The sequence below is a fragment of the Phyllostomus discolor genome, chromosome 8 (assembly GCF_004126475.2).
Source record: "Phyllostomus discolor isolate MPI-MPIP mPhyDis1 chromosome 8, mPhyDis1.pri.v3, whole genome shotgun sequence".
Taxonomy (NCBI): domain Eukaryota; kingdom Metazoa; phylum Chordata; class Mammalia; order Chiroptera; family Phyllostomidae; genus Phyllostomus; species Phyllostomus discolor.
In genome coordinates this window covers 71,465,115-71,491,452 of record NC_040910.2, presented here as the reverse complement: position 1 = coordinate 71,491,452, position 26,338 = coordinate 71,465,115, and the positions used below count along the sequence as shown (strand labels likewise).

Here is a 26,338-nt window from a genome sequence, read left to right as displayed (position 1 = left end):
GTCTCCCCTCCATGCTGGCTGCACATCCCACTCTCCTCCCTCCCTCAGGCAACCACCTGAATGGATCCTTGAAACTGCGTGGCGCCGTTGTACGCGGCCTACTGATTGTTACCAATGTTCTTGTGCTCCAGACCGCACCCCATTTTTTACTTTTTCATTCAACACTGACTTTAAGTCTTCCCACACTATTGTGTGTGCATATAGTCACTGTTTCTTTTTCTTTTCTGTTCAATACACCCAGGTTTTTTTCCTAGCTTTGCTGACGTATGATGTACAAACAAAAATTGTATGTATTTAGGTTGTACAATGTGATTTTTAAGATGTACAGCATGATTTAATATACATACACATGTAAACTGATCACCACAATCAAGTTAATTCCTCACATAGTTACTGTTTTGGGGTGTGTGGTGAGAACACTTAAGATCTGTTCTCAGCAAATTTCTATTACACAATCCAGTGTTATTAACCGTAATCACCACGCTGTGCGGTAGGCAGGTACCCAGAACTCTATCCTGCATAACTGAAACTTTGTGTGCTCTGAACGACCTCTCTTCATTTCTCTCACCCCAGCCCTTGGCAACCACCATTCCATCCTCTGGTTGTAAGAGTCTGACTTTTTTGGATTCCAAATATAAGTGAGATCATACAGTATTTGTCTTCCTCTGTCTGGCTTATTTCACTGCGCATAATGCCCTCCAGGTTCATCCATGCTGTTGCAAATGGCAGGGTTTTCTTCTTCTGAGATTGAATAACATTCATATGTATACAGTGGTACCTGGTACTCATTGGCTTCAGAACTCATCAAACCTGATACTCATCACATTTTGATGAGAAAAAAATGTTTCAGCACTCGGTGCTAACTTGCCACTCTAGAACTTGTATGAGTCACGATGACACCCCACAAGAGAAAATGCTTCATCAGTCATCACTTGCTCACAACTCATTGGAACAAATTAGTGACGAGTACCGAGGTACCACTGTATACACCACATTTTATTTCTTTATTCATCCATTCACCACCAGACAACCAGGCTGTTTCCATATCTAGGCTGCTGTGAATGACGCTGCAGTCAACATGGAGGAGCAGGTATCTCTTTGACATACTAGTTTCATTTCCTTTGGATATATGCCCAGAAGTCACTGGATCATGTGGTAGTTCTAGTTTTAATATCTGAGGACCCTCCATGCTGTTCTCCACAGCAGCTATGCCGTAGTCACCGTTTCTAAGTGCTGGGCTGTAGTCCCTCAGACACACTCACCACATTCTGGTGTCAGCAGGCACCTAAGTTGCCTCTGGTTCCTGCTTCCCAAACAGCACCACAGTACACGTCTTCACAGTGTCCCATAAAGGGCCAATGAGAGAAGTCTCTGGTATGTGCAGCAGAAGGAGGATGGCAAGGAGTCTGGCATATGTGCATTCTAATTCCACCAAATACCTTTCACAATGGCTATTCCACACCATACTCCCATCAGCAGTACATAAGGTTCTCATTCCCCACGTCCTTGCCAAACTTGACTTCTTCGCTAAGTTTTGTCAGTCAGATGAATGTAAGGAGATGGCTCACTGATGCTTTACATTGGGTTTCTCTCACTACTAATTATTATAAGCATGTCTTCATATGTGTATGGACCCCAGGGGTTTCTCTCCTGTGAACTGCCTGGTTATATCCTTTGCTACTTCTCTAGTAGGTTTCCAATGTGTTTCTTTGTCTCTAGGCTCTTTTGGTGCTGGGTATCTTCCCCTTGCCCCTCCACATCCAGTGGCCTTGAAGGCGGAGCTGTATGGCTGCATCAAATGGCCCTTGCCATCTGGTTTCCAGCACCAGCAGGAAATCAGAAGGAGAAAGAAGGGTGAAGCCAGGACAGTGGCTCCCCCAAACCCTCCCTTCAGAGGAGCTGTGGGAAGCTGCTTCCTGTAACCAAAAGTCACAACAGACTGACGGAGTCACAGCTTTTGTCAGGAGACCCTCTCCATGAAGCTTTCTCTCTCCCTGGACTCCCAAAGGTGCCCACAACCCCTGCTGCAGGGATACCTGGGTCCCTGTTTTATTTCTTGTGGCTTCCCTAATCCTGCTCACACTTTCATAAATCATCCTTTTATTAATCTCCTCCAATTACCTGTTTCAAGTATGCCATCTGTTTCCTGTGGGGACCCTAGCTGATACATTGTCATTGGGCTAAAATTTTTCATTTTCTTGCAGTCAATTTTACTTTTGTTTTGCTTTGTTTTTTGGTATGTGCTTTAGAGCACATTATTTATAAGGTGTTTCTGTACCTCTATGTGAAAATATTCTTTCTTCTTTTTTTTCTTAATCCTTTTATAATTTTACCTTTTATGTTTAAGTCTTGAATCTATCCAGCCCACCTTTGTATCTGATGGAATTTTTGCATGGAGTTATTTTTTCACACAGAGAACCAGTTTTCCCAGTATTATCCCTCCTCCACCCGTCGGAGGTGCCCGTAACTGCACATTACATTCCCATGTATGCGTGTTCTGTCTTTGAGCTCCCTGCTCCACACCATTGGTCTATGTGCCTGCTATGCTAGAGTCACTGTACTGTTATTATAAATATGGCTTTGTAACACATTCTAATGTCTTTTTTCCTTTATCCTGGTTCTTGTTTTTCCCCACAAGTTAATTTTTATTTTGTATCTATATTTTAAAAATAAACTAAGTTGCTTTTAAAAATCCAACTGAGTTTTACATTTTACTGCATTGAATTTCTGTTTTAATTTGGAAATTATTTTAATCTTTTCTTAGATACTATTTTTTTAAAGATTTTAATTTATTTATTTTTTAATATATTTTATTGATTATGCTATTACAGTTGTCCCATTTTACCCCCTTCACTCCCCTCCACCCTGTACACCCTCTCCCACCCATATCCTCCCCTTTAGTCATGTCCATGTGTCATACTTATAAGTTCTTTAGCTCTACATTTCCTATACTATTCTTACCCTTCCCCTATCTATTTTCAACCTACAATCTATGCTACTTATTTTCTGTACCTTTTCCCCCTCTCTCCTCCTCCCACTCCCCCGTTGCTAACCCTCCATATGATCTCCATTTCTGTGGCTCTGTTCCTGTTCTAGTTGTTTGCTTAGTTTCTTTTGGTTTTGCTTTAGGTGTGGTTGTTAATAATTGTGAGTTTGTTGTCCTTTTACTATACATGTTTTTTTTTTATCTTCTTTTCTTAGATAAGTCCCTTTAACATTTCATAAAATAAGGGCTGGTGATGATGAACTCCTTTAACTTGACCTTATCTGAGAAGCACTTTATCTGCCCTTCCATTCTAAATGAAAGCTTTGCTGGATAGAGTAATCTGGGATATAGGTCCTTGTCTTTCATGACTTGGAATACTTCTTTCCAGCCCCTTCCTGCCTGCAAGGTCTCTTTTGAGAAATCAGCTGACAGTCTGATGGGAACTCCTTTGTAGGTTACTGTCCCCTTACCTCTTGCTGCTTCTAGGATTATCTCCTTCATTTTTACCTTGGTTAATGTAGTTATGATGTGCCTTGGTGTGTTTCTTCTTGGGTCCCACTTCTTTGGGGCTCTCTGAGCTTCCTGGATTTCCTGGAATTCTATTTCCTTTGCCAGAATAAGGAAGTTCCCCTTTATTATTTGTTCTCCTTTATTAATCTAATTGTAATTAGATTAATACATGTTCAATCTGTTTTTCCTCTTCCCCTTCTGGTACCCCTATAATTCGGTTGTTGGAATGTTTAAAGATGTCCTGGAGGTTCCTAAGCTTCTCCTCATTTTTTTGAGTTCTTATTTCTCCATTCTTTCCTATTTGGTTGTTTTTTTCTTCCTTCTGGTCCACTCTATTGTTTTGAGTCCCAGTTTCTTTCCCATCCCTATTGGTTCTCCGTGCATCTTCCTTCATCTCTTTTATGGTAACCTGCATTTTTTTTTCACCTAATTTGCACCCAGAATCAACCAATTCTGTGAGCTTCCTGATCACCAGTGTTTTGAACTGTGCATCTGATAGATTAGCTATCTCTTGGTCACTCAAAAGGATGAGTCCTGGGGCATTGATCTGTTCTTCTGTTGGAGACATCTCTCTCTCTCTCTCTCTCTCTCTCTCTCTCTCTCTCTCTCCCTCCCTCTCTCTCTCTCTCTCTCTCTCTTTTTATTGGCCTGGTCGCTCCTGTTACAGTGAGGGGCTGGGCACCCCAGTCGCTAGATTGTGACGTTGTATGTGGGGGCGGGGGGCGGGAGGGAACAGTGGCGGTAGCTCCATTCTCCTGGGACCTCAGTCCCTTCTCTGGGATCCTGGGTTGAGTGCTCTGCCCTGGTCCACAATCACCGCCTCACTGGGTCCGCCAGCTGCCACTTGCATACTCAGGGTCCACCCGCTGTGATCTTGTGCACCCCGGATGCCTTATACACTCCCAGTTGCCTTATGTGCCCCATTCTCCCTGTTCTCTGCACACCGCAACCTGCGCCCGGCTTCTCCTCTCCACCCCTCCTACTGGTCTGGATGAACGGGTCTACTTCAACTTCTTGGCTGTCCGACTTCCATTCAGATAAATTCTCTATCAGTTCTGGGTGTTATTCTGCCTCTCAATTGTTGTTGTTCTAATCTTGGTTGTGTGTGGAGGTACAGTGTGTCCACCTATGCCTCCATCTTGCCGGAAGTCCTCCTAATTTATTTATTTTTAAAGAGGAGAACAAAAGGAGAAAGAGGGAGAGACATATCAATGTGCCATTGCCTCTCATGCACCCTCTACTGGGGACCTGGCCTGCAACCCAGGCATGTGCCTTAGACTGGGAATCAAACCAGCAACCCTTTGATTCACAGTCCAGCACTCAATCCACTAAGCTCCATGTGTTGCTGCCCTTCAAGACCAGGCATGCTCATGGTATTTGTGCAGACAGAAAAATATTCACAGAGCCATTGGGATGTCTGGCATTCTTTTATTCACAGGTGGGTGAGCCATGCATGCTGCAAACTCCCCAGGATGGCACCCATTGTGGCACCTGTCTCCTTGCATATCTCTCATTATCATCATGCCCAGCAGGGAATCCCTATCTGTTTAAACACTAGAGGGGAACAAAGCTGGAAAACTGCCAGAACATTACATGACATAACAATTCTGCACATGCAAGCCCACTTCATGTCACGGGCACAGTTTATCAGACCCATTCTCAAGGCTGTGAGAACACTGGTTATCAGGCCACTCCAAGGCTATGGGAACACAGCTTCCCTTAGCCACCCAGACACCTGGGTGAGGAAGCCAGACTGCCTCCACTTAACCTACAATGCACCCCTTTTGGGTTCCTCATCTTACAATCTACATGAGGAAATCTTCCACAAGGTCCCTTGGTGAGGAGGGCAGAGCCCTACACCCATAACCCACAATAGCAGTCAGGGCTACAGCAACAAGCAAGCAAAACACAAGCACTGCCACAGCAGCAGCGCAAGCTTCAACAGCACACAGCCAAGACAGAGGCAATCAGGCCACCCCTAGGTACAACGGCCAGTCCAATTTCCATACAAGTAAGGCCACTCATGTGGGTCACCCACCCAGAGGGTCCAAGTGGGAACAGCAGCCCATGCACCATTCTGTGCCTCCCAGCATGTCCAAGTATATGGGTCTGACATAGACCCATAGGAGTCCAGCCCATCTGGGCTTGTGCTTCATAGTTCTCAGTGCAAAGGGGAGCTGATCCAGCTAGTTATGAGCCACCCAAGTCATCCCATAAGGAGTAGCCACTTAATGGCCTGGGCCGGTCATACTGCTGCTTAGCCCCAGCATAGATGTCAGTTCAGGGGGCATTCCACAAGGGATGTTCACTGTTCTACTGGTTCTGAAGCCAAGTCCAGTTTGAGACAGGAGCAGGAGAGATGCGCCCTGGGAGGCAGACCAACCTGCTCAGGGGCAGTTCAGCACAGACACGGCATGCTGATTGGTTAGCCACTGAAGCATAAGTATGAACCCAGTCCACTAAGGTGTTAGGTTGCACCCTTAGGGGAAAAAGACAGAGCAGTTATAGGCACCAGTAAAGGCAAGTTAGGGCCCTCAAGCAATATACAAAGCAGCTTCTGGTCAGCTGATAAGACAGTGGCTGGAGAGGGGGTCTTCCTGGGCATGGACACCAGACCTGTCATGCCTCAATGTGGGGGCTCAGCATCTACTTGCAATAACAGGGAAGACTCATAATGGGCCACAGGGAAATCAAAAAGGTGCCACAAAGAAGCATTTTGTGGTCTGCTGGCCCTGGATATGTCACCTTTAGGACTGGGGGCCATGTCCCAATCACCCAGGGCACTATTTGTAAGTTTATCTCCACCCCTTGGCCCCAAGGGGCAACAAGAGCCACCCAGCACATGTGAGAGGCTTTTGTTTCTCAAGGCCATGTCCAAGTGGCTGTTTGCCTGCACTCCAGGCCCTCTGGAGCAGGCAAGAGAATATTCCCCTGTTTTCCCATGTCCGGTTACAGCAAAGCACCCTTAGTCTGCACCTGCAGTTGAATTGGAGCTGCAGTCCAGTGGAGCAATGCTTCCACCAGAGTTGGGACTCCCCTCCGATTCCAACAGAGGACAGTCCATAAGCATTTCATCCAACCCCCAGTGTAGGGGTGGCAGCTGCAGCTCGCAGGCCCTGCTCTAAGAGACCATTTTACTGTTCAGTCATTCAGCAGCTTGGGGGTGATAGGCCACATGGAACTTCTAGTCAATCTGCAAGTCCAGAGCCCACTGCTGTAGCAAGGCCCCAGTAAAATGCATTCCCTGATCACTTTCAATGATTAAGGGTTGCCCATAAGCAGCGCATAACCACTCCAGCACAGCAATTACTGCTTTCTGATCTGGGCGTCAGGTGGGATAAGCAGCTAAAAGTCCTGTGGCCATGTCCATACCTGTGATAGCATATTTATATCACTTTGAACTATGTAGGGGCCCAATTACATTCACCTGCCACCAGGTCAGCAGTACCCATCCCAGCACTACCTGTCCAGAAGTTCCCATAGGTCTTCGGGGATGCTCTCACGAGCAGACAACACAGGTCTCACAGGCTTCTTGTGCCTCTGCCAATGTAACAGGTGACCCCCAAGTTTTGATAGTGGACCACATGATCTTCTGCCCAGCATGTAAGAGGTGATGGTATAGCCACTGGACTACTTCCCTTCCTGAGGGACTGGCAGGTTTCCCTGTTTCTAGCCACTGCTCCTTGGCTAGAGTATCAGCCTCATCATTCCCAGGGGAAGCATGAGGAGCACGCCCAGTAACACGATGTACAGTGATTTGTTTCTGGTGGCCTAACTCCCATAAGTCTTGCCACAAAGCCTGTCTCCACAATGGTTTATGCATAACCATCCACTCATTTGTAAGTGTGTCAGAGATTTCTAATTGATCCCAATGTCCATTCTTCCCTCTTCTCTACACGTAGAGTCACAGATATTTCCTGTACAGGGTCACATAGCAAATACTTGCCAGTTTTGTCACAACTACTCAACTCTGCTTACAGCTTGAAAGCAGTGGTGAGCGACATGTAGACAAATGAGCATGGCAAGACCCAACACATAGGTGTTCTACAAAATACACAGAAACAAATACAGGGAGGCTGCCAAAATGACCAAAGAAACATGGGCCAAATGGAAGAACAGATCAAAACTCCCAAAAAAGAACAAAACAAAATGGAGATAAGCAATCTACGAGATGCAGAGTTCAAAATGCTAGTTATGCCCTGGCTGGTATGGCTCAGTGGATTAAGCACTGGCCTGCAAACCAAAGGATCATCAGTTCGATTCCCAGTCAGGGCACATGCCTGGATTGTAGGACAGGTCCCCGATTGGAGGTGTGCGAGAGGCAACCATGCAGTAATGTTTCTCTCCTTCTCTTTCTCCCTCCCTTCCCCTTTCTATTTAAAAAATCTTTAAAATGAAAACAAAAAAATACTCGTTATAAGGATGCTCAAGGAACTTAGCGAGGACCTCAACAGCATAAAAAAGATCCAATCAGAAATGAAGGACACACTAATTAAAATAAAGAACAATTTACAGGTAAACAAGAGTAGAGTGGGTGAAGCCAAGAATCAAAGCAATGACCTTGGGACATAAGGGGTCATGGATGGAGTGGGGCAGAAATGTGACAGAACCCACAAGCTGAGAAAAATACAGCAACAAAATAGCAGGAGCCAAGATCCTAAAAGATTTTATAGTAAGTGTTGAACTTTTGCCAAGTGCTTTTTCTGCATTGTGTGATTTTTTTCTTTTGCACACCATTAATCTAGTCTTCTGCCCTCCCTAAGTCTAGTTTATTAATAAATGTTTTCTGATGTTAAACCATTTAGATTCTTGGTATATATGTCACTTGAACATATCTCTTTTAATATACTCTTTGATTGGACTAGCTAATGTTTTATATAGGAATTTTACATTTCTAATCCTTGTAGTGAATTTTCTCTATTTGCTCAACTTTTTTAAATGTCCCTTTTCAAAATGTTCCTGAAAAGAATGAATATTCTGTAGGTAAAGAGTGCAGTGTACTAAATAGGTGACACAGACACCGGCCCTCAGTGTCCACGGTGTTATGGATGAAACAAGATACATTTACACGGACTACTGAGTCCTATGGAGGAAAAGGGACAGCACAGCTACTCTCTCAAGGGGAGAGTGCCTCAGAGCAGCCTGGCCACTATCTCAAAAGGAGAGTGCCAAGTGCCTTTGCCTTGACAGGCCTTTATTGCGTTCAATTTGCACAGGAATACAGGTAAAGCTCATTAATCATTGTCAAGCAGTAAGGATCAAACAATAGATAGCATACAAAGAACTACAAGGGCTTATTCTGAGTCAGGGTCTGTTACCTAAAGGGCTACAAAACTTTGGGAAACAACCTCATTTCCTGCTCGGACCCTTATCATTTAATTGAGAGCATTCTTAGCAAAGCAGATTTCATAGGATTTTATGTATTCTTTCTCAGGCCTGATCACCTGGGGAACCCACCCTTTCCAGCACAGGGCTGCACTGCCCTCTGTCATTGTTTCAGGCTTAAGTCGGGCAAGGGAAGTAAGGCAGCCAAGAGATTAGGAGACTTCTTGCAGACAGAATGAGGACTCAGGCTATGTCAAAGCCAAGGGGCGAGGGTCCATCACCGCCTTTTGCTATAGCCCTCCAAATCCTTCCCTGGGGCCTCCCTGTGATCGTGCCTGTCTTAGGTCGTTCCCCCCTTGGGGAATCTTACCCATCATTGGCTAAGCAATCAAGCATTGGGGGCCAGTTATGGATGAAGTAAAAGGAGCAGAAGCAGTGCTCCTGCCAGGGAGATAAGCTTTGTCTCCTTAGTGGCTTATGGTCCAAAGGTTGCTCAGCCTTAGCCTTGGTGGGGATTGCAGCTTCTAAAACCAGGCAGGACAGTTCCCAACAAATAGGTCTGTTGGATGATAAAGTGCACCCTGGGGTTCAAAACATCTGTTTCCTTGGTGATTGGTTTGTCTGTTTGATCTATCAATTACTAGAGAGATGTATTACAATCTCCTACAATATAGATCTGTCAATTTGTTCTTGTATTTCCAAAATTTTAGTTTTATATATTTTGGGGCCATGCACATAAATTTAATACCAATGTATTTCCCTGTTGAATTAAACCTTTTATCATTAGGAAGAGACCCTCTTTATTTCTAATAACACTTTGTTATAAACTATACTTTATACGATAATTGATTTAATTAGAACTTGCTTACCATATCCTTTTCATGCTTTTGCTTTCATCTCTCTGTTTTAGATATGCATCTTGGGCATATGGTTGGATCTTATTTTTTATTCTGTCTGCAAGTTCTTTTCCTTTAACAAGATAATTTAGTCCTTTGCATTTAATATAACCAGCAGCACATCTGGACTCAGCACTAGCCTCTTTCTTTGTGCCTTTTCTTATCTATCAATTTTATTTCCTTTTCTCTTTTTTCCTGCCTTCTTTTAAATTAACTTTTTTTTTCCTCTTCCTCTTACTAAGTTTGGAAGTTATCAGCTCTGTTTCTAAGGGATTAGCCTAAAAATTACCCCAACGGTGGGAAACACTGTCTTTACTCTGCTGCTTCAGATGCAGGAGTGGGACATGACCGCATCCTCGGTCCTGTGCTTCTCTAACCTGCTCCTTTCTGACATCCAGTGTCTGTGTTTCCCTTTCTCTCCTTCATATTATTTTGTTCACCTTTCCCAAGAATTCGATTTTTCTTTTATGCGTCATACTTATATTTTTATATTCTAGTTCATTAATTTTTGCTTTTGAAAAAATAAACCCCTTTCTTCTATTTTGGGGTTTGATTTTATTATTGCTTTTGAAGTTCCTTGAGTTAAAACTTAGCTTATTTCAATTCTGTCATTCTTGTTTTTAATAAATGTGCTAACAGCTTCCACAGCTCCTTCCGGGAGCTGCTTCAGACCGTCCCACGACCTCACTGTGCGGTGCTCTCCTTGTTCGTGTCTAATTCACTTGAGTGTACTTTGATTTTTCCCTTAAAGTTATCTACAAAGATGGTGAGAAATGTGTATGTTGTAGATCATTTTTGGCTTTACTTTTGTGTTCATGTCTAACTGTGTTTCATTGCAGTCAGAGCATTCCTCCTTTTTAGAACTAATTGGGAACTTACTTGTAGCTAACATCTTGTCAGTTTTTGTTAATGACCAGTGTCTGTAAGTCTTGATCTGTTTGTCTGTTAACTCCTATCTTGGGTTACAGATTCTATTTACCTGGGATTTCCCTTCCATGAACTGCTCTTCCTCGAGTGTTTGGTGACTCTTGGTTGGGCCTCCATTTTGATTCATTGTATTTGTTGCCTGTGGATGCTGCTTCTCTTCACTATAATGCACACAACAGACACCAAGGAGTTTCATCTGAAGCTTTGGAAGCACTCAGCACATAGGGGTGATTCTAATTCTGGGGTATTGCTGGAAGGGGAATGGTCCCCATAACAGCACTGTTTTCTGGCTGAGACCCAGAGAACAAAGTAACTTGCCCTAAACCACATGCCTGTAAATAATGAATCTGCTGTCCGACCCAAAGCCCATATTGTTCTCCCAGTAACCCACGACCTGCCCAGGGCTTCCTACTGCCAGCAAGCCCCCTCCCCTTCCTAATCCCCAATAAACCAGACAGATCAAAATGTTTCATATATTTCTCTTCTTTTTACTCTAAAAAAAAGTTTACAATAACAAACTGCAAACTGCAGAAAGTGGCATGGTTTCAATGTCCCCACCCCTCCGAACATCATTTTCATTCCTCAGACACCATCCTCTCCCTTTCCCTTAAAATCCTGCATGAAAACCCCCGAGAACATGAAGAGACCCCCAGAGAGGAGGATCCCCTTCAATAGGAGGAGGCACTGAGAAAATAAATTAGTGGGGAGGAGGCTCCTTGCTTGCCCTGTGCAGCTCTGTCTCGCAGACCCAGCGGTAGGGCCTCCTGCAGACATCATCGTTCCAGCGGCCGTCAGCCGTGAGGTGGGCACAGTCCTCGCCTCCCCCCAGCCCGTGCCCGTGCCAGTCGTCCGGCTGATCTGGTCTCCAGTTCCTAGGAAGAAGAGGCAGATTGGGCCCCAGGGAGCCAACGCTCAGCCAAGCTGAGGAGCCCCTCTTGCCCTTGGACCCGCCCAGCTGGGATAGCAGAGCCCAGGTAAAAGGGACAGGATGCAGAGCACACACTCACCGGAAGCCCTTCTCATAGTCTGAACCATCCACCCATTTCCAGGACCCAGTGTGGTCAGTGAGGCCAATCCAGGTGTTCCCAGGGCCCATGTGGTGCTGGACAAATTTCTGGGGAGAGAGGAGGGTGGTGACCTCCCTGGCAGAATAGCCAAACTCCCAGATGAGCCCTTCAGAGCCCTTACCTGCTCCTCCAAGGAGCTGATCACCACCAGGGTCGCGTTCTCCAGCTGGCAGTACTTCTCAGCCTCGGACCAGGACTTCCCAGTGTGAGAGAACCAATAGCAGCTGCCTTCATGCTCCACCCAGTTGACAGGGCAGCAGCTATTTTCAGAGCCTGGGAGTGGGAGAGGTGCACAGGGAGGGTCGAGGGGCTAAGGCTCCTCCAGGAGGAGAAATAGGCAGAAAAGCAGGGCTGGGCACCCCTGCCTCCTCACCGTTGCCCTGGAGTATGGCCAGCTGACAGTTCAGGCTTCGCAAGTCAGACACAAACGTCTTCACATGTAGCAGCAAGCTGGAGTGATCTGGGGAGACAGGGTGGGGGACGGGAAGGTTGAGAGTGAGGAGGGCAAGGAGGGTGATGTGAACACTGGGTGCTGGGAAAGATCTGCATGTGTGTGCAGGACCGAAGATCAATCACAGATACCCTTGCCACAAGACCCCTTGGTTTAGGTGAGAAATAAAAATTGCTGTCAGTAAAACATTTGAGAATTGTAGGGGGAAAAACTGCAGCCCAGACCCCTTGGTTTGGCCTGGGAGAGCCCTGTATTCCACACACAGACGCTGACATGCGTGCCCCCTCTCTGACCTTGACTCAGGTCCTCCTGCTGTTTCTCCATCTGGGACTCCAGGGCTTTCATCTTTCTGCCCACCCCTCCTCCTGCGGGAGAAACTGCTCAGTGTCCCAACATCCCTAGCAACCCACAGCTGCCCCCAGCCTCAGCCCTGGCCCCCTCACCATGGGTGCGCAGGTCCTTGAACTCGGCCTCTGTGCTCACTGTGAGGTTGCTGACCGTCTCTCGCAGGGTCCGCAGCTCTTCCTGCAGTTTGGAGTCTGAGCAGGAGAGGGTGCTGGGTCCACTATCACAGCTACCAGCACCCCACCACCACTGCTCCCGCCAACCCTCCACGTTGAACCCTTCCCTGCCCGCCCCCCCCCCCCACCCGCCAGCAGGCACCCACTCTGGGATCCGATCACACAGACAACCACCAGCAGCAGGAGACTGAGGCCCAGGGAGAGCAGGAGGAGGCAGGGTCCAGAGCAGAGCCGCTGAAATAGTGGTTGGGGAGGAGGCAGCCCTGCAAAAGGAGAGGGCATCGGGGTCTCAGGAACATGCCAGTCTGCGCAGCTCTGAGTCCTAGGAGGAGAGCAGGCTAAGGCTTCTCCAGCAGACTAGAAGGAATCACAAAGACTAAGAAATGTGAGCAGTGAGTGACTCTGAGGGGCCAGAAGCAACTAGAAGTGGGGAAGCAGAGAGGGTTAACAGAGGAAAGCAAAACTTTGCCCCGCCCCCCCCGCCCCCCCCCCCCACCCGCTTTAGCCCTAGCCAGGCCCTGGGTCTTTGCTGACACCTAGTGGCCTAGCTGTGTCAGGGCAGCTGATGAACCTCATCAGAACCTTAAGGATGGAGTTTGTGAGCTGGGGAGTCGGGTTGAATGGGACACCAGCTGGGGAATTCACTGCTCCTCCCTGAAGGTGGGGAAGGTGGGGCAAGAGAAGTCAGTGTCTTTCTCTCTCCATGAATCTCACTGCTGTTTGGCTGGGTGCAGGAAGACCTCAGGTCCCTCAAGTTGCTTCCACCCAGGGAGTCCTATCTCAGTGAGCTGGAATGTGGGGAGCCTGCTTTCCGTTCTCTCCTCCCCAGCGTCGCCTTTCCCCATCAAAAGGCACTGTGCACTCACACCCCCAGGAACTGGGTCCTCACTTGGCCCGAACAACATCCCTGCTTACATGAGAAAAACTAGGGCTTTGTTTTTCATGTAGGAGGGCCTCACCCTCCCTCTGATCAGAAATCCCGAGGCCCCTTCACAGAAATCTTACCCCTCAACCAAAATGATCCCAGAAACCCCAGACATGCACGCATGCATGCATGTGCGTGTGTATGCACACACACGCGCCGAAGGCTCACCGGTATTGAAAAAGGAAAGGACAGCCCCAAGCCTGTGGGCCCACCCCCTCCTCAAGATCTTGAGAAGTGGGGGACATGTCAGGGGTTGGGCAGCATGCAGAAGCCTTGGGTCCCCATCACCAAGAAAGGGACTCCAGCCCCACACCCAACACCTCCCCTAAGAGGGACAACTATGTTCTTGTGACAGGGGCAGACCCAGAGACAGGGTCACAGGTCACAGAAAGAAGCAGGAGCTGAGGTAAGAAAACCAGAGCCACCTAATGCTCTCCTTTCAGAAACAGGAGGAGGTGTCCTTTCACCTTGTCTGAACTGATGGTCATTCTCCTCATTGTCCAGATGCTGAAAATCTTGATACTCCTTTGTCATGTTAGGGCTGGCTGGACCTGGGACTAGACCAAGACTGGCATTAGGATTGAGATAGGGTCTGAACAGAGTTGGTGTGTGGGGTCTTGTCCCTTTCTAAGTGATCGGTGGCTACATGAAGATCTTTCTTCTTTCCCTCGTTCCCTCCCAGACCTGTCACCCAAATTCATCCTCTGAGGTTTTTCCACCCAGCCCGTCCCCTCCTGATAGCTGGTTCCCTCCACTGCTCCCCCAGTCCACCCCCACTCAGTCCCCCTGCTTTTCTTCCCCTTTTACTTGCTGGTGGTGGCGAGGGTGACTCCTGGATCCCTCAATGCTGTGTAGATCCCAGTCTAAGTAGGAAGCTGAAGCCTGGAGCAGTGGGTGTGCAGACAGCCCTGGACAACGGGGGAGGGAGGGGCAGGGTCCATACAAGGGCCCTGAGTGCTGTGCTAGCACGTGTCCGGTTTGTCTGTGTGTTTCTAGTGTGCCGAACCTGGCATCTCCAATGCCAGAGACTTTGGACTTAAACAGAGGTGGGAATGGATTTGGAACTCGGATGTGTGGGGGTGGAAGCCAGGGGGGATGGGTTGCCTCTGCTTTCCTCTCTGGGAGGGGGAGTCTCTGGGCTGGGTGTATCCCCCTCACCTCCGCACGCTGGTCACCTCACTACTCATTGCGTGGTTTGGGAGGGGAGCCCAGAGGCCTGGGGTGCCCTTCAATGTTTCCCTCTGCCCCTCCCTCTGTCACTTCCTGACTAAATTCCCAGAATTGTTGGTGTCTCCAAATACCCCCTGCCAAGATCAGAGGGATCCGTTATCCTCCACTCTTGCCCAACCTAGACCTGTGACCCTGGCACCTGAGCCTAGTCCCCAGCTTCTTCAGGGGCTCAGCCCCCAGACTCCCCAGCTCAGACTGACTGGCTCCAGTCTCCTGGGGAGGCAAGTTCCCCAGCAGCGTGGCAGACAAATGTGGGGAGAGGCACCAGGGCAGGCTTTCCCCCACTTTACCAGAGGCTGGTGCCGACAAACCTCCACAGATGACTACTGCATGCCTGTGCTTTTTAGTTGTTAACTCTTTCCATTATCCCCAGAGCACTTTCGCAGATGAGGAAACTCAGACCCAGAAAAGTAAGAGCTTACCCAGGTTCATACTGCAAGGAAGCAGCAGAGGCGCAGCCTGACTGCAGGACTTTGTGCGGTCACCAGTCACGATGGCTGAGCCCTGAGGTCCCAGAGGTACTAAAACATGGTCCCTCACAGCTCCGTGGGGGTGGGGGTGGGTTCAAATAGGGTTGTGTTCAGAGAGAAGTATGTGAATTTATCTTTTAAATATATTTTATTGATTATGCTATTACAGTTGTCCCATTCCCCCCCTTCATTCCCCTCCACCCTGCATACCCTCTCCCACCCACATTCCCCACCTTTAGTTCATGTCCATGTGTCCTAAGTTCTTTAGCTTCTACATTTCCCATACTATTCTTGCCCTCCCCCTGTCTATTCTCTACCTACCAGCTATGCTACTTATTCTCTGTATCTTTTCCCCCGCTCTCCTCCCACTCCCCTGTTGCTGACCCTTCATATGATCTCCATTTCTGTGATTCTGTTCCTGTTCTAGTTGATTGCTTAGTTTGTGTTTGTGTTTGTTTCTGTTTTAGGTATGGTTGTTAATAATTATGAGTTTTCTGTCATTTTACTATACATGTTTTTTATCTTCTTTTTCTTAGATAAGTCCCTTTGACATTTCATATAATAAGGGCTTGGTGACGATGAACTCCTTTAACTTGACCTTATCTGAGCACTTTATCTGCCCTTCCATTCTAAATGAAAGCTTTGCTGGATAGAGCAATCTGGGATGTAGGTCCTTGCCTTTCATGACTTGGAATACTTCTTTCCAGCCCCTTCTTGCCTGCAAGGTCTCTTTTGAGAAATCAGCTAACAGTCTGATGGGAACTCCTTTGTAGGTGACTGTCTCCTTATCTCTTGCTGCTTCTAGGATTCTCTCCTTCATTTTTACCTTGGCTAATGTAATTATGATGTGCCTTGGTGTGTTTCTTCTTGGGTCCAACTTCTTTGGGGCTCTCTGAGCTTCTTGGATTTCTTGGAAGACTGTTCCCTTTGCCAGATTGGGGAAGTTCTCCTTTATTATTTGTTCAAATACGTGCTCAATCTGTTGCTTTTCCCCTTCCGATTCTGGTACCCCTATAATTCAGATATTGGGACGTTTAAAGGTGTCTTGGATGCTCTTAATCTTTTCCTCAATTTTTTGAATTCTTATTTCATCATGCTTTCCTGCTTGGTTGATTCTATCTTCCTTCTGGTCCACTGTATTGTTTTGAGACTCATATTCCTTCCTTTCACTATTGGCTCTCCTCCGCGTGTCTTCCTGCATCTGTTTTATGGTAATCTGCATTCTTTCATCTAAATTTCGTCCAAAATCCACCAGTTCCGTGAGCTTTCTGATCACCAGTGTTTTGAACTGCGCATCTGATAGATTGGCTAATTCTTGGTCGCTCAAAAGGATGAGTCCTGGGGGACTGATCTGCTCTGTTGAAAACATGGTTTTTTTTTTTTCCCCGTCTCTGCTTTTTTTTTTTTCGGTCTGGTTGCTCTTGTTACAGTGGGGGGCAGAGCCTTAGGTGCTCACCGGGGCTGGGCACCCCAGTCACTAGATTGTGACGTTATATGTGGGGGCGGGAGCGGGACAGGAGAAAACAATGGCGGTGGTTCCGTTCTCCTGGACTCAGACCCTTGCCTGGACTTCCGGGCCGCGAGTTCTGCCCTGGTCCACAATCGCTACCCCTCTGGGTCTGCCAGCCGCAGCTTGCGTACTCAGGGATCACCGCTGCCTTCTTGCGCCCCCGGAGGGCTTTTGGGCCGATTTCGCGCCAAACCTTCCCCCGACCTCCGCGCGCCGCTGACCCGAGCCAGCCCCGCGCCCGCCAGCTCGTCTTCTCCTACCAGTCCGGATGAACGCGTCTACTTCAACTTCTTGGCTGCCCGACTTCCATTCAGATAAATCCTCTGCCGGATCTGGGTGTTATTCTGATAGTAAATTATTGTTGTAAATTATTGGTTTTCTAATCTTGGTTGTACGAGGAGGTACGGTGCGTCCACCTATTCCTCCATCTTGCCGGACGATTTTTTTTGTCTTGATGTGCCTGTTACATATGAGATCGGAGCCTCAGTTGTTTACCCAGGTGGGGCAACCCACGTTGCCTGTATGTGGGGGAGGGGTCCAAGAGGGAACAACGGCACTTGCTCTGCTCTCTGCCGGATGTCAATCACTTCCCCCATTTCCCAAACAAATTGGGCCCTGAACTCTTCTGATGCTGATTCCTGGGTGGGTGGGCTTGTGTGCATTCTAGGACCCAGTGGGTCTCTCCAACAAGCTCTCCTGTGAGGCTGCGAGTTTCTCCCGCTGCCTCCATCCCCACAGGTGTTTTCAATCAGTGGTTTGAGGCTTTATTTCCCCACACTGGGACCCTGGGTTTCGCAGTCTGTCACACTCCCCACTTGTTCCTCCCGGTTTATCGACACACAAATGTGGGACTGCCCCAGTTAGCAATCCACCACCTTGCTGGGTCCGCCCACTGCAGCCTTGTGTGCCCTGCTCAACAATCTGCCTCTGGGTCCACCACCTGCCACCTTTCCAGCTACTGCGCTGCCACAAGTCCTCTCTGCCCAGCTGCCCATCTCCACCCCTCCTACCGGTCTGGATGAATGTATCTATCTTCTTTAATTCCTTGGTTGTTGGACTTCCATACAGTTCAATTTTTCAGTTCTGCTTGTTTTTTGTTTTTAAATTGTTGTTGTCCTTCTTTTGGTTGTGTGAGGAGGCACAGTGTGTCTACCTATACCTCCATCTTGGCCAGAAGTCTCTGAATTTATTTTTTTAAGAATTTATTTATCTTTTAGAGAGAGGGAAAGAGGAAGACAGGGAGAGAAATATTATTGTGTGAGAAATACATCAATTGGTTGCCTCTCACAAGCACCCAAATGGGGACCCAGCCTGAAACACAGGCATGTGCCCTGGCTGGGAATTGAACCAGTAACCTTTAGGTTCATAGGCTGACACTCAACCCACTGAGCCACTCCAGCCAGGGCAAAAGAGTGTAAATTTAAAGTGTGCAAAATTACTGTTGGTAGGATTGCAGATTGGTGCAACCACTGTGGAAAACAGTATGGAATTTCCTCAGAAATTAAAAATAAAACTGCCTTTCAACCCAGCAATTCCACTGCTAGTATTATATCCTAAGAACCCTGAAACACCAATCAAAAAGACCCTATGCACCCCAATGTTCATAGCAGCACAATTTACAATAGCCAAGTGCTGGAAGCAACCTAAGTGCCCATCAGTAAATGAATGGATCAAAAAAACTATGGTACATTTACACAACGGAATTCTATGCAGCAGAGAGAAAGAAGGAGCTCCTACCCTTCGCAATAGCATGGATGGAATTGGAGAGCATTATCCTAAGTGAAATGAGCCAGGCAGTGAAAGACAAATACCATATGATCTCACCTTTAACTGGAACCTAATCAACAAAGTGAACAAGCAAGCAAAATATACCCCAAGACATTGAAATTGAGAACAGGCTGATAGTGATCAGAGGGGAGAGGGGAGGGGATAATGGGGGGAAAGGGTGAAAGGTTTACAGGAGCAATTATAAAGGACACATGGACAATAACAAGGGAGGGTGGAAAAAGGGGAAGGAGGTGGGGGTCTGGGGTAATGGGGAGGGCTGGAGTGGTGGGGAGGTGTGGGGGGGAGACAGATAACTACTTGAACAATGATAAAAAAAATAAATTTGAAAAAATAGTCTACTTTGAGACATATTTGGGTTAATTTCTTCGTTTTACTCTTAGAAATTTTGTTGCAGTAAATAATTTTTCAGTCAACCTTGTGCACACAGGCAAATATTTATGTGGGATACAATCCTAGCTGTAGAACATTGTGTTAAAGAATATGTAACCTTCAAATGTTCAATGGAGATTGCTAAGCCATTGTGAACAAAGACTGTTGGATTCCCACTCTGCCAATGTTGATGAAAGAACCTTATTCAGAAGGCATTGTTACTTGGTTTATTTTTTCCCAATGTGTAGGATAGTATTGACATTTCACTGTTGGGTTAAGTTGAATTTTGATTGTTGAGGAGGTTAAGTATATTTTTAAATGTGTAGTATAGATATTTACATTTTGTTCTGTGGTTTGTGTATTCATGACTTTTATCCAAGTTTCCTATTGGATTTTTGTCTTTTTATAAAAATTTTCTTATAATAGCTCTTTGATATGGAAATTAAAATTTTCTGTGTCAAAAAATAAATAAAGTGCAAAATTAGAAATTGGGCAATATTATAGACATTCATCAGTCTTGCTTTAGGCTCTAAATATGAAATCATGCAAATCCTATTACAATTATTTCATGAAAATACTATACTTCAGTTATGAGAGTTTTACATTAGGAGACATTCCCTTGCATCAAGTGTGAAAGAATTGGCTACACACTTGTTTGCCTGTGTCTTGAAAAGGTAGTAATTTTGGTGACTGTTGGGCTGTTACTTTAGCATTCTCTGGTATTATGACATATAATCTGGTTTATTCAGGCAAATAAACCCTACGCTGCTGTTTGGGGCAGAATAGTGGTCGCCCTACAGGAGTAGTGACTGAAGGGAGCACAGGGAGGTTCTGGGGTTACGGAAATGTTCAGCTTCTTGACCTGGACTCTAGTTGCACAGGTGTGTTCAGTTTGTGAAAGTGCAGAAAGCTGTACATGTATGTAGACAGCAGTGCCTAGGACCACTTTCCCTAAACCCATTAATTAGGGAGCAGTTTTTGGACCAGTGCTGAAAACACCCCCAATGCCAATAACTTTAGAACAGGAGTCAAAGGTAATAAAACACTGTGATGAAAGCCAGACAAACATGGAACATCCAGTTGCTAATTTACAAGGAAGCCCTCTTTAAAATACTAGAGATTGCCCTGGCTGGTGCAACTCAGTGGACTGAGCACCAACCTGTGAACCGAAGTGTTGCTCATTTGATTCCCAGTCAGGGCACATGCCTAGGTCATGGACCAGGTCCCCAGTGGGGAGCACATGAGAGGCAACGACACACTGATGTTTCTTTCCCTCTCTTCCTCCCTCCCTTCCCCTCTGTCTAAAAGGGGGTAATAAAAATAAAATAAATTTTTAAAATATCTTTAAAAAATAAAAAATTGTTATAAAAAAGAGTTTATACCTTGAATTATGCAAGGTCTTCAGGGACAAAGCCTTTTGTATGCTTTTTATATGGCTAAACTACAACTTACCAAAAACTTAGTGTCTTAAAACAATATCTACTCATTAGCTCATGGTTCTGTAGGGCAGAAGTCCAACTGGAATTTCTGCTCATGGTCTCACAGAGCCAAGGTCAAGATGCTGGCAGAGCTGTATTCATTTCTGGAGGCAAAGGAGAAGAATCTGCTTCTAAACCCATTCACATTGTTGACAGGATCCAGTTCTTGCAACTATATGATTGAGGTCCTCATTTTCTTCCGAGCTGTCAACCAGGGAACATCCTCTGCTCCCAGAGGCCTCTACATTCCTTATCACGTGGCTCCTGCATCTTCAAAGTCAGCAACAGTGACCGGAATCTTTCTCATGCTTCAGATCTCTCTGACTTCCTCTGTACTTCTAAAGGGGCTCCTGTGATTAGATTAGATCAACCCAAATAATCTTCCTGTCTTAAGGCCAACTGTGCATACAACATATATATATACAGTTAAGTCCTAACTTAACATCATCAATAGGTCTGTGACTTTAAATGAAATTATGTATAATGAAATCAATTTTACCATAGGCTAACTGATATAAACAAGAGTTAAACTCCTACTGCATCTCATCATTATAACAAAATGACATTGAATGAAACATTATTCAAGGACCTGCTGTATACACACTCATACATAAAATTAACTACACATAACATAACTGAGTGATAGCTCATCGTATTCACCTGCTCCAGGATAACAGTGTGGAATACTGGGGGCCAGTTTTTTTTTTTTATTTTATTGATTGATTTGAGAGAGAGAGAGAAACTTCACTTTGTTGTTTCACTTATTTATGCATTCACTGGTTGATTCTTACATGTGCCCTGACCAGAGGATCAAATTTGCAACCCTGGTATATTGAGACAGCGTCCTAATCAACTAAGCTACCCAGCCAGGGGCCACTTTCAGAACTCTTCCTACCACACTTCACACAAAGCAACACTGCCCCCTCTGAGTGCATCCCCTGTAGGATGTGGAGCATGTACAGCGAACAATTCACACAGAGAGGCTGAATAACCCCTCCAGACCTGCCAACCCCACCTCCAGGGAAACCAAGAATGGCTCCCTAGAGAAGGTCTGCAATGTTGGCTGGGCAGGGTTTTATCAGTGGGAATAAACAAGTGACTCTGGGGAGAGGAAACAGCAGCAGAAGAGAAATGGCCAGAGAGGTAGCTTGAGGTACCCTAAGATGGGCCCTGAATCTCAGGGTGAGACGTTTTGAATGTCATTCAAAAGCACAGAGGTCTCCAAAGTAGGGTACATGCACCCTAGGGATCTATAGTGTGGCAAGAAAACATTAGAACCTCATTTATATATTTTGATCCCTTTTCTTTAGATTTCTACTTGGGAATATATTTTATTATATATAGTACATAGCAGATGTGTCCAGTGGTCCATGTATATCAGTAATCTATTCCTGTAAAATGATCACTCCAAAACTTAGCAACTTAAAACAAGAGCTGTTTATCATCTCACTCAGTTTCTGAGGGTCAGCAATCCGGGTGCAGCTTAGCTGGTAGGCTATGACTCAGAGTCTCTCGTGAGGCTAGTCAGGATGTCATTGGAAGACCTGACAGGCTGGAGGACCATCTTCCAAGGCGATACCCACACAGCTGGCCAGTTAGTGCTGGCTGTTGGCAGGAGGCCTCAGCTCCTCACGCCATGGGGCTCTCCGCAGGGCTGCTTGACTATCTTCACAACATGGCAGCTGGCTTCCCCCCGAGTGATCCGAAGCACAAGACAGAAGCTGCAATTTCTTTTGTGACCTAGCCTCAGAAGTAACGCTCCCTGATCCCCACAATATCCTGGTGGCTACATAGTCAGCCTACTCCTATGTGGAAGGGAACAGCACAGGAGTGTAAATGCCAGGGGTAAGAATAATCAGGGACCATCTCGAAGGCATCTACCACAACAAGTATAGAACTATTAGGTGAGTGAGTATAAACTGGGGGACACACACCCAAAAACACTTCACTGATGGGCCCTGAACAACAAAGTTAAAGAGTGACGACAGACTATGGGGCCTATGAAGAGCTGCAGACAGTATAGTGGTGGGATCCGATCTGCGAGCTGAACAAAGGACAGGCCTTGGGATGAGTGCTGGGTCAGAGGTGGGCCACTGAGAGGCAGGGAGCTCAGTCAGGAGGCTTCTGGGTTGGTCTCAGTGAGAATCCGAGAGGCTCGAGGCCAGACAGGAAAGGCCACTTGAGCAGAACTTAGCAGAGGAATGGAGTGGACTTGGTGGCTGCTGGACATGTAATAATAGAGACGAGGGGATGGAGCAGGGGAAAGACAGCAGTGCACCTGACCAGGGCCAGAAGGCTGATGGAAGTGGCTCTGGAATCCACAGAGATTTCTGGGCTAGAGGCATGGGAGCCAGAATCGTGGATGTGGCCCAGGTGTGGCAAAGTGCCCGTGATGACCTCCACCAAGTGAGAGGGCACAGTGGGAAGAAAGCAGCCCAGGACAGAGTCCTGCCAGTAGGACAAACAGAAGAAAGAGCCAGTCATACACACTGGAAGAGGAAGAGACCTTCAGGGGACCCCAGGGCTAGGTTCAAGACTGCCAAGGAGGGAGAGAGATGGGCCTCTTATCAGGGTGAGTCGGGAAGAGAGAAGCGCTCTTCAGGTGGGGAGAAACCTGGGCAGTTGGTGAGCATTGAAGGGGCTGGCAGAGAGTAAGAGTGTGCAAATGCTGAGAAGGAAAGATGCTGGAGGTCTCAGGGAGGATGGGAAGGGGTGAAAGGCTAGGATGACGGCAGAAAAAGCCTGGAGGCCACTATCAGATCTGAGTTCATCTTCCTCACATCTGGAAAGTGGGCTTAATGCTCATCTCAGAGAGTTATTGTCAAGGTTAAGTGAGAAAATGAGTGAAAAACACGTAATACAGTGCCTGACACTAAGTGCTGGGCACATCCTATTCTCATTTTTATCATCATCACTAGCAGCACAGCCAAGAGTTGTGTTAGATCTCCACAGCCTCTGAATGTGGGAGAAGATTGGGTCTGGAGAGCAGAGGATATCTCTCCCCACATCCCAGAGGGTGGTTAGCAATGTCCCTGGAACAGAAGTGGGGCCCTGGGGTGCTGAATTATGAAGGATCCCTGGGTTCTAAGCGCTCTCTGCCCTTGCCCACCCCCAGACCACTTTCTCTTTTTTAAAGATTTTATTTATTTATTTTTAGAGAGAGGGGGAGGGAAGAAGAAAGAGAGGGAGAAAAACATCAATGTGTGGTTGCCTCCCACAAGCCCCCTACTGGGCACCTGGCTCACAACCCAGGCATGTGCCTTGACTGGGAATCAACCAGTGACCTTTTGGTTTGCAGACTGGCACTAAATCCACTGAGTCACACCAGCCAGGGCCCCCAAAGTACTTTCAACCTTGTGTTTGGATGGGGCCTACCTCACTCTTGCCCCAGACCCTTGTTCCCCTGGGCACCCAACACACCTCAAGGACAGGTGAATGAACAAGTAGGAAGTAGACAGAGTGGAGAAGAGGGGCTCAGTGATTCCTTTCCAAAGAGGGTGACCTATGGTTCCCCAAATCTAGGAGAGGTTGAGCAGGGCTTGGGTGGCAATGAAGCAGGAGATGCTGTAGGAGGTACACTGGGGCTGAAGGGCTCAGTGCCAGGTCTAGCAGCAAGGGACGAGGGGCCCCCCCAGGGCTGGCAGGAAGAGATGACCACTGAAAACAAGTTGAAAACAGGAACCCAAACAACCTACTCAGGGTTTCAGTATCCACTCCCTGCTGCCCGCGGCACCTGACAGCCCGCAGCCTCCTCCTCCCTCCTGGCTTTCTCCTCCGCAGTCCTCTGTCTCTATCCGGCGCACACACCCCTGCCTCTCAGTACTGGCACGGCCGGGATTCTGTGACCCAGGACCCTCTCTGCTCATCTTTCCTACCTTCATTCGGAGGGTTAAATTTCTAGAAAAAAATTAAAACTTCAAATGTCTCTGGGTGTTATTTAACTTTCAAGTTTACCCAGTGATCGAGACTAGACCATTAAGCCAATGGCAAAAATCATTACCATTTTCTAAGTGTGCCAGGAAGGGCACCAAAGGATTTACATGGATTATTCCCCTTATTCCTCACAGGCATCCTGGGAGGTGGATGGTTAGGTAATAACCCCATTTTACAGCTAAGGAAAATGAGGCTCGGGGTAAACTCTTTGCCTGGTTACATACAGTGACACTACATCTCTCATTCTAACCTCCCCACCACCTCGGGACTGGCTCTCTACTGCCCCCTACCGTACGTTCTCCACCAGCGTGGTTGGGGGAACCCGGTTGCTCCCTTCCTACAGCCTCCAACAGGCCTTTTTATGGCACTATTTTAAAAATTCATATAAAGCCCTCAGTCAGGCTTTGCTTACTTCTGTGATCCTATTACTATTTATCTCCCTCCTCCCACCCTGCCCTGCCCTCTTCCTCCTCCTGTCCACCAACAATCCAAATTTCTTCCTATCTTGCTGCCTCTCTCCACCTCTCACACACCCAGACCCCAGGCTTCCTTATCATTCAAGTCTCAACTCAAATGTTCCTCCAAGAAGAGGCCTCCATGACCACCCTCTCTAAGCTAGCAAGCACACATACCCAGCAGTCATGTTCTTTGCTTAACAGCACCATCACTATCTCACATTATCTGCATTCCTTTACTCCCTACTGTCTGTTGCCTCCCCTCTCCAGGACCTCAAGTTCCCCGAGGGAAGGGAGGGATGTTACATTCCCAGCATTTTAAACACTACCTAGCACCAAGGAACATCCAAGTATTTGTTGAAGCAGACAGATGGGGATGGCGGAGACAGAATTTGAGCCCCAGTCTGTTTGGGAACCAGGGTGCCTATCCATTCACACACAGTCACCTTAAATGGCTAGGGACAAGCCATGTTTGGACGACTACATCCCCTCTGAGGCCTATGTGGAATGACAGGGAGAGGGAACTTTTTTTATATATATGTTAGTTGATTTTAGAAAAAGAGTAAGGGAGAGAGACAGAGAGAAACACTGATCCATCGATCGGTTGCCTTCCGTGTTCCCCCAACCAGGAATCAAGCCTGCACCCTAGGTACGTGCCCTGACCGGGGATCAGACCTGCAACCTACAGGGCGACGCTTCAACCACTCGAGCCACCTGGCCAGGGCGGGACATTTTGAGGTTTTTGTAGTCATATGTACGTCTATATTTATTTGAGTTTTTGTAAGGTACATATATTACTTTTGTGATCTAAAAAACAATGCATGCAAGACTAGGTAATTTCACCCTTTCTCAGTGAGCTCTCTGCAGCCCTTGAGAGCCAGGCACAACCTGCACACGCCTTCCTCAGTTCAGGTTTCTCCATCAGCTAACAATGGTAGAGAACATCAACATAGCCTCGAGTCTGTTCCTACAAGATTGAAAAACATCCTGGGAAGCAGAGCTTCTCTACCCAGCAAGACATGAGAAATCACCTGGGAGGTCTCCTGAAGTGCAGACCCCTGGGCGGCATCCCAGGCTCGGGTTCCGTTGCATGGACTACTGCACAGAAAACTGTGCAGGGCAGCCCACAGGGAGGGCCACTGGTCCAAGTGACACACCTCCGGAGCGCCCTGCCTGTCCTCAGGACACTGTAGGCTGGGGCAGCCATGCCGTCCCCAGATCACTACTCTGGGGGGACTGGTCTCTCACATCCAACCCTCGGTTTCTGCCAGGGGTGGCTATAAAAACCACCCTTCTGCACTGTCTGGGACTTGACCACTGCGACTCTTAGTGCCTCTGCCTCAGCCTTCCCCACTGCGGCGCCTGAGTCAGGAGAAAGGGGCAGTTTCACAGCTGATGCCAGCAATGGCTCCTTTACGTGGCGGCTGAGGCCTCCAGGGTGGGAGCCTGTCCAGGTGAACGGTGGCAGACAGACAGCTGAGAAGCACCGCCCTGCAC

General features: G+C 47.2%; 1 protein-coding gene across 2 annotated transcripts; it reads right to left on the bottom strand.

Moving 5' to 3' along the window:
* Positions 1-11,111: 11,111 nt before the first annotated feature.
* On the bottom strand, positions 11,112-14,608 carry ASGR1 (asialoglycoprotein receptor 1). 2 transcript variants are annotated; one of them, XM_036033150.1, is made up of 9 exons: positions 14,416-14,608; positions 14,076-14,176; positions 12,830-12,946; positions 12,606-12,701; positions 12,456-12,527; positions 12,085-12,171; positions 11,833-11,984; positions 11,652-11,758; positions 11,112-11,516 (listed from the first exon to the last, which is right to left on the bottom strand). In XM_036033150.1, the coding sequence occupies exons 2-9, from the start codon at positions 14,140-14,142 to the stop codon at positions 11,342-11,344; spliced, it is 873 nt and encodes a 290-aa protein (XP_035889043.1). In that variant the 5' UTR covers positions 14,143-14,176; positions 14,416-14,608; the 3' UTR covers positions 11,112-11,341. The 2 variants fall into 2 exon arrangements, with proteins under 2 accessions (XP_035889043.1, XP_028390007.1); XM_028534206.2 differs by having other exon boundaries at positions 14,076-14,165.
* Between the last annotated feature and the right edge of the window lie 11,730 nt (positions 14,609-26,338).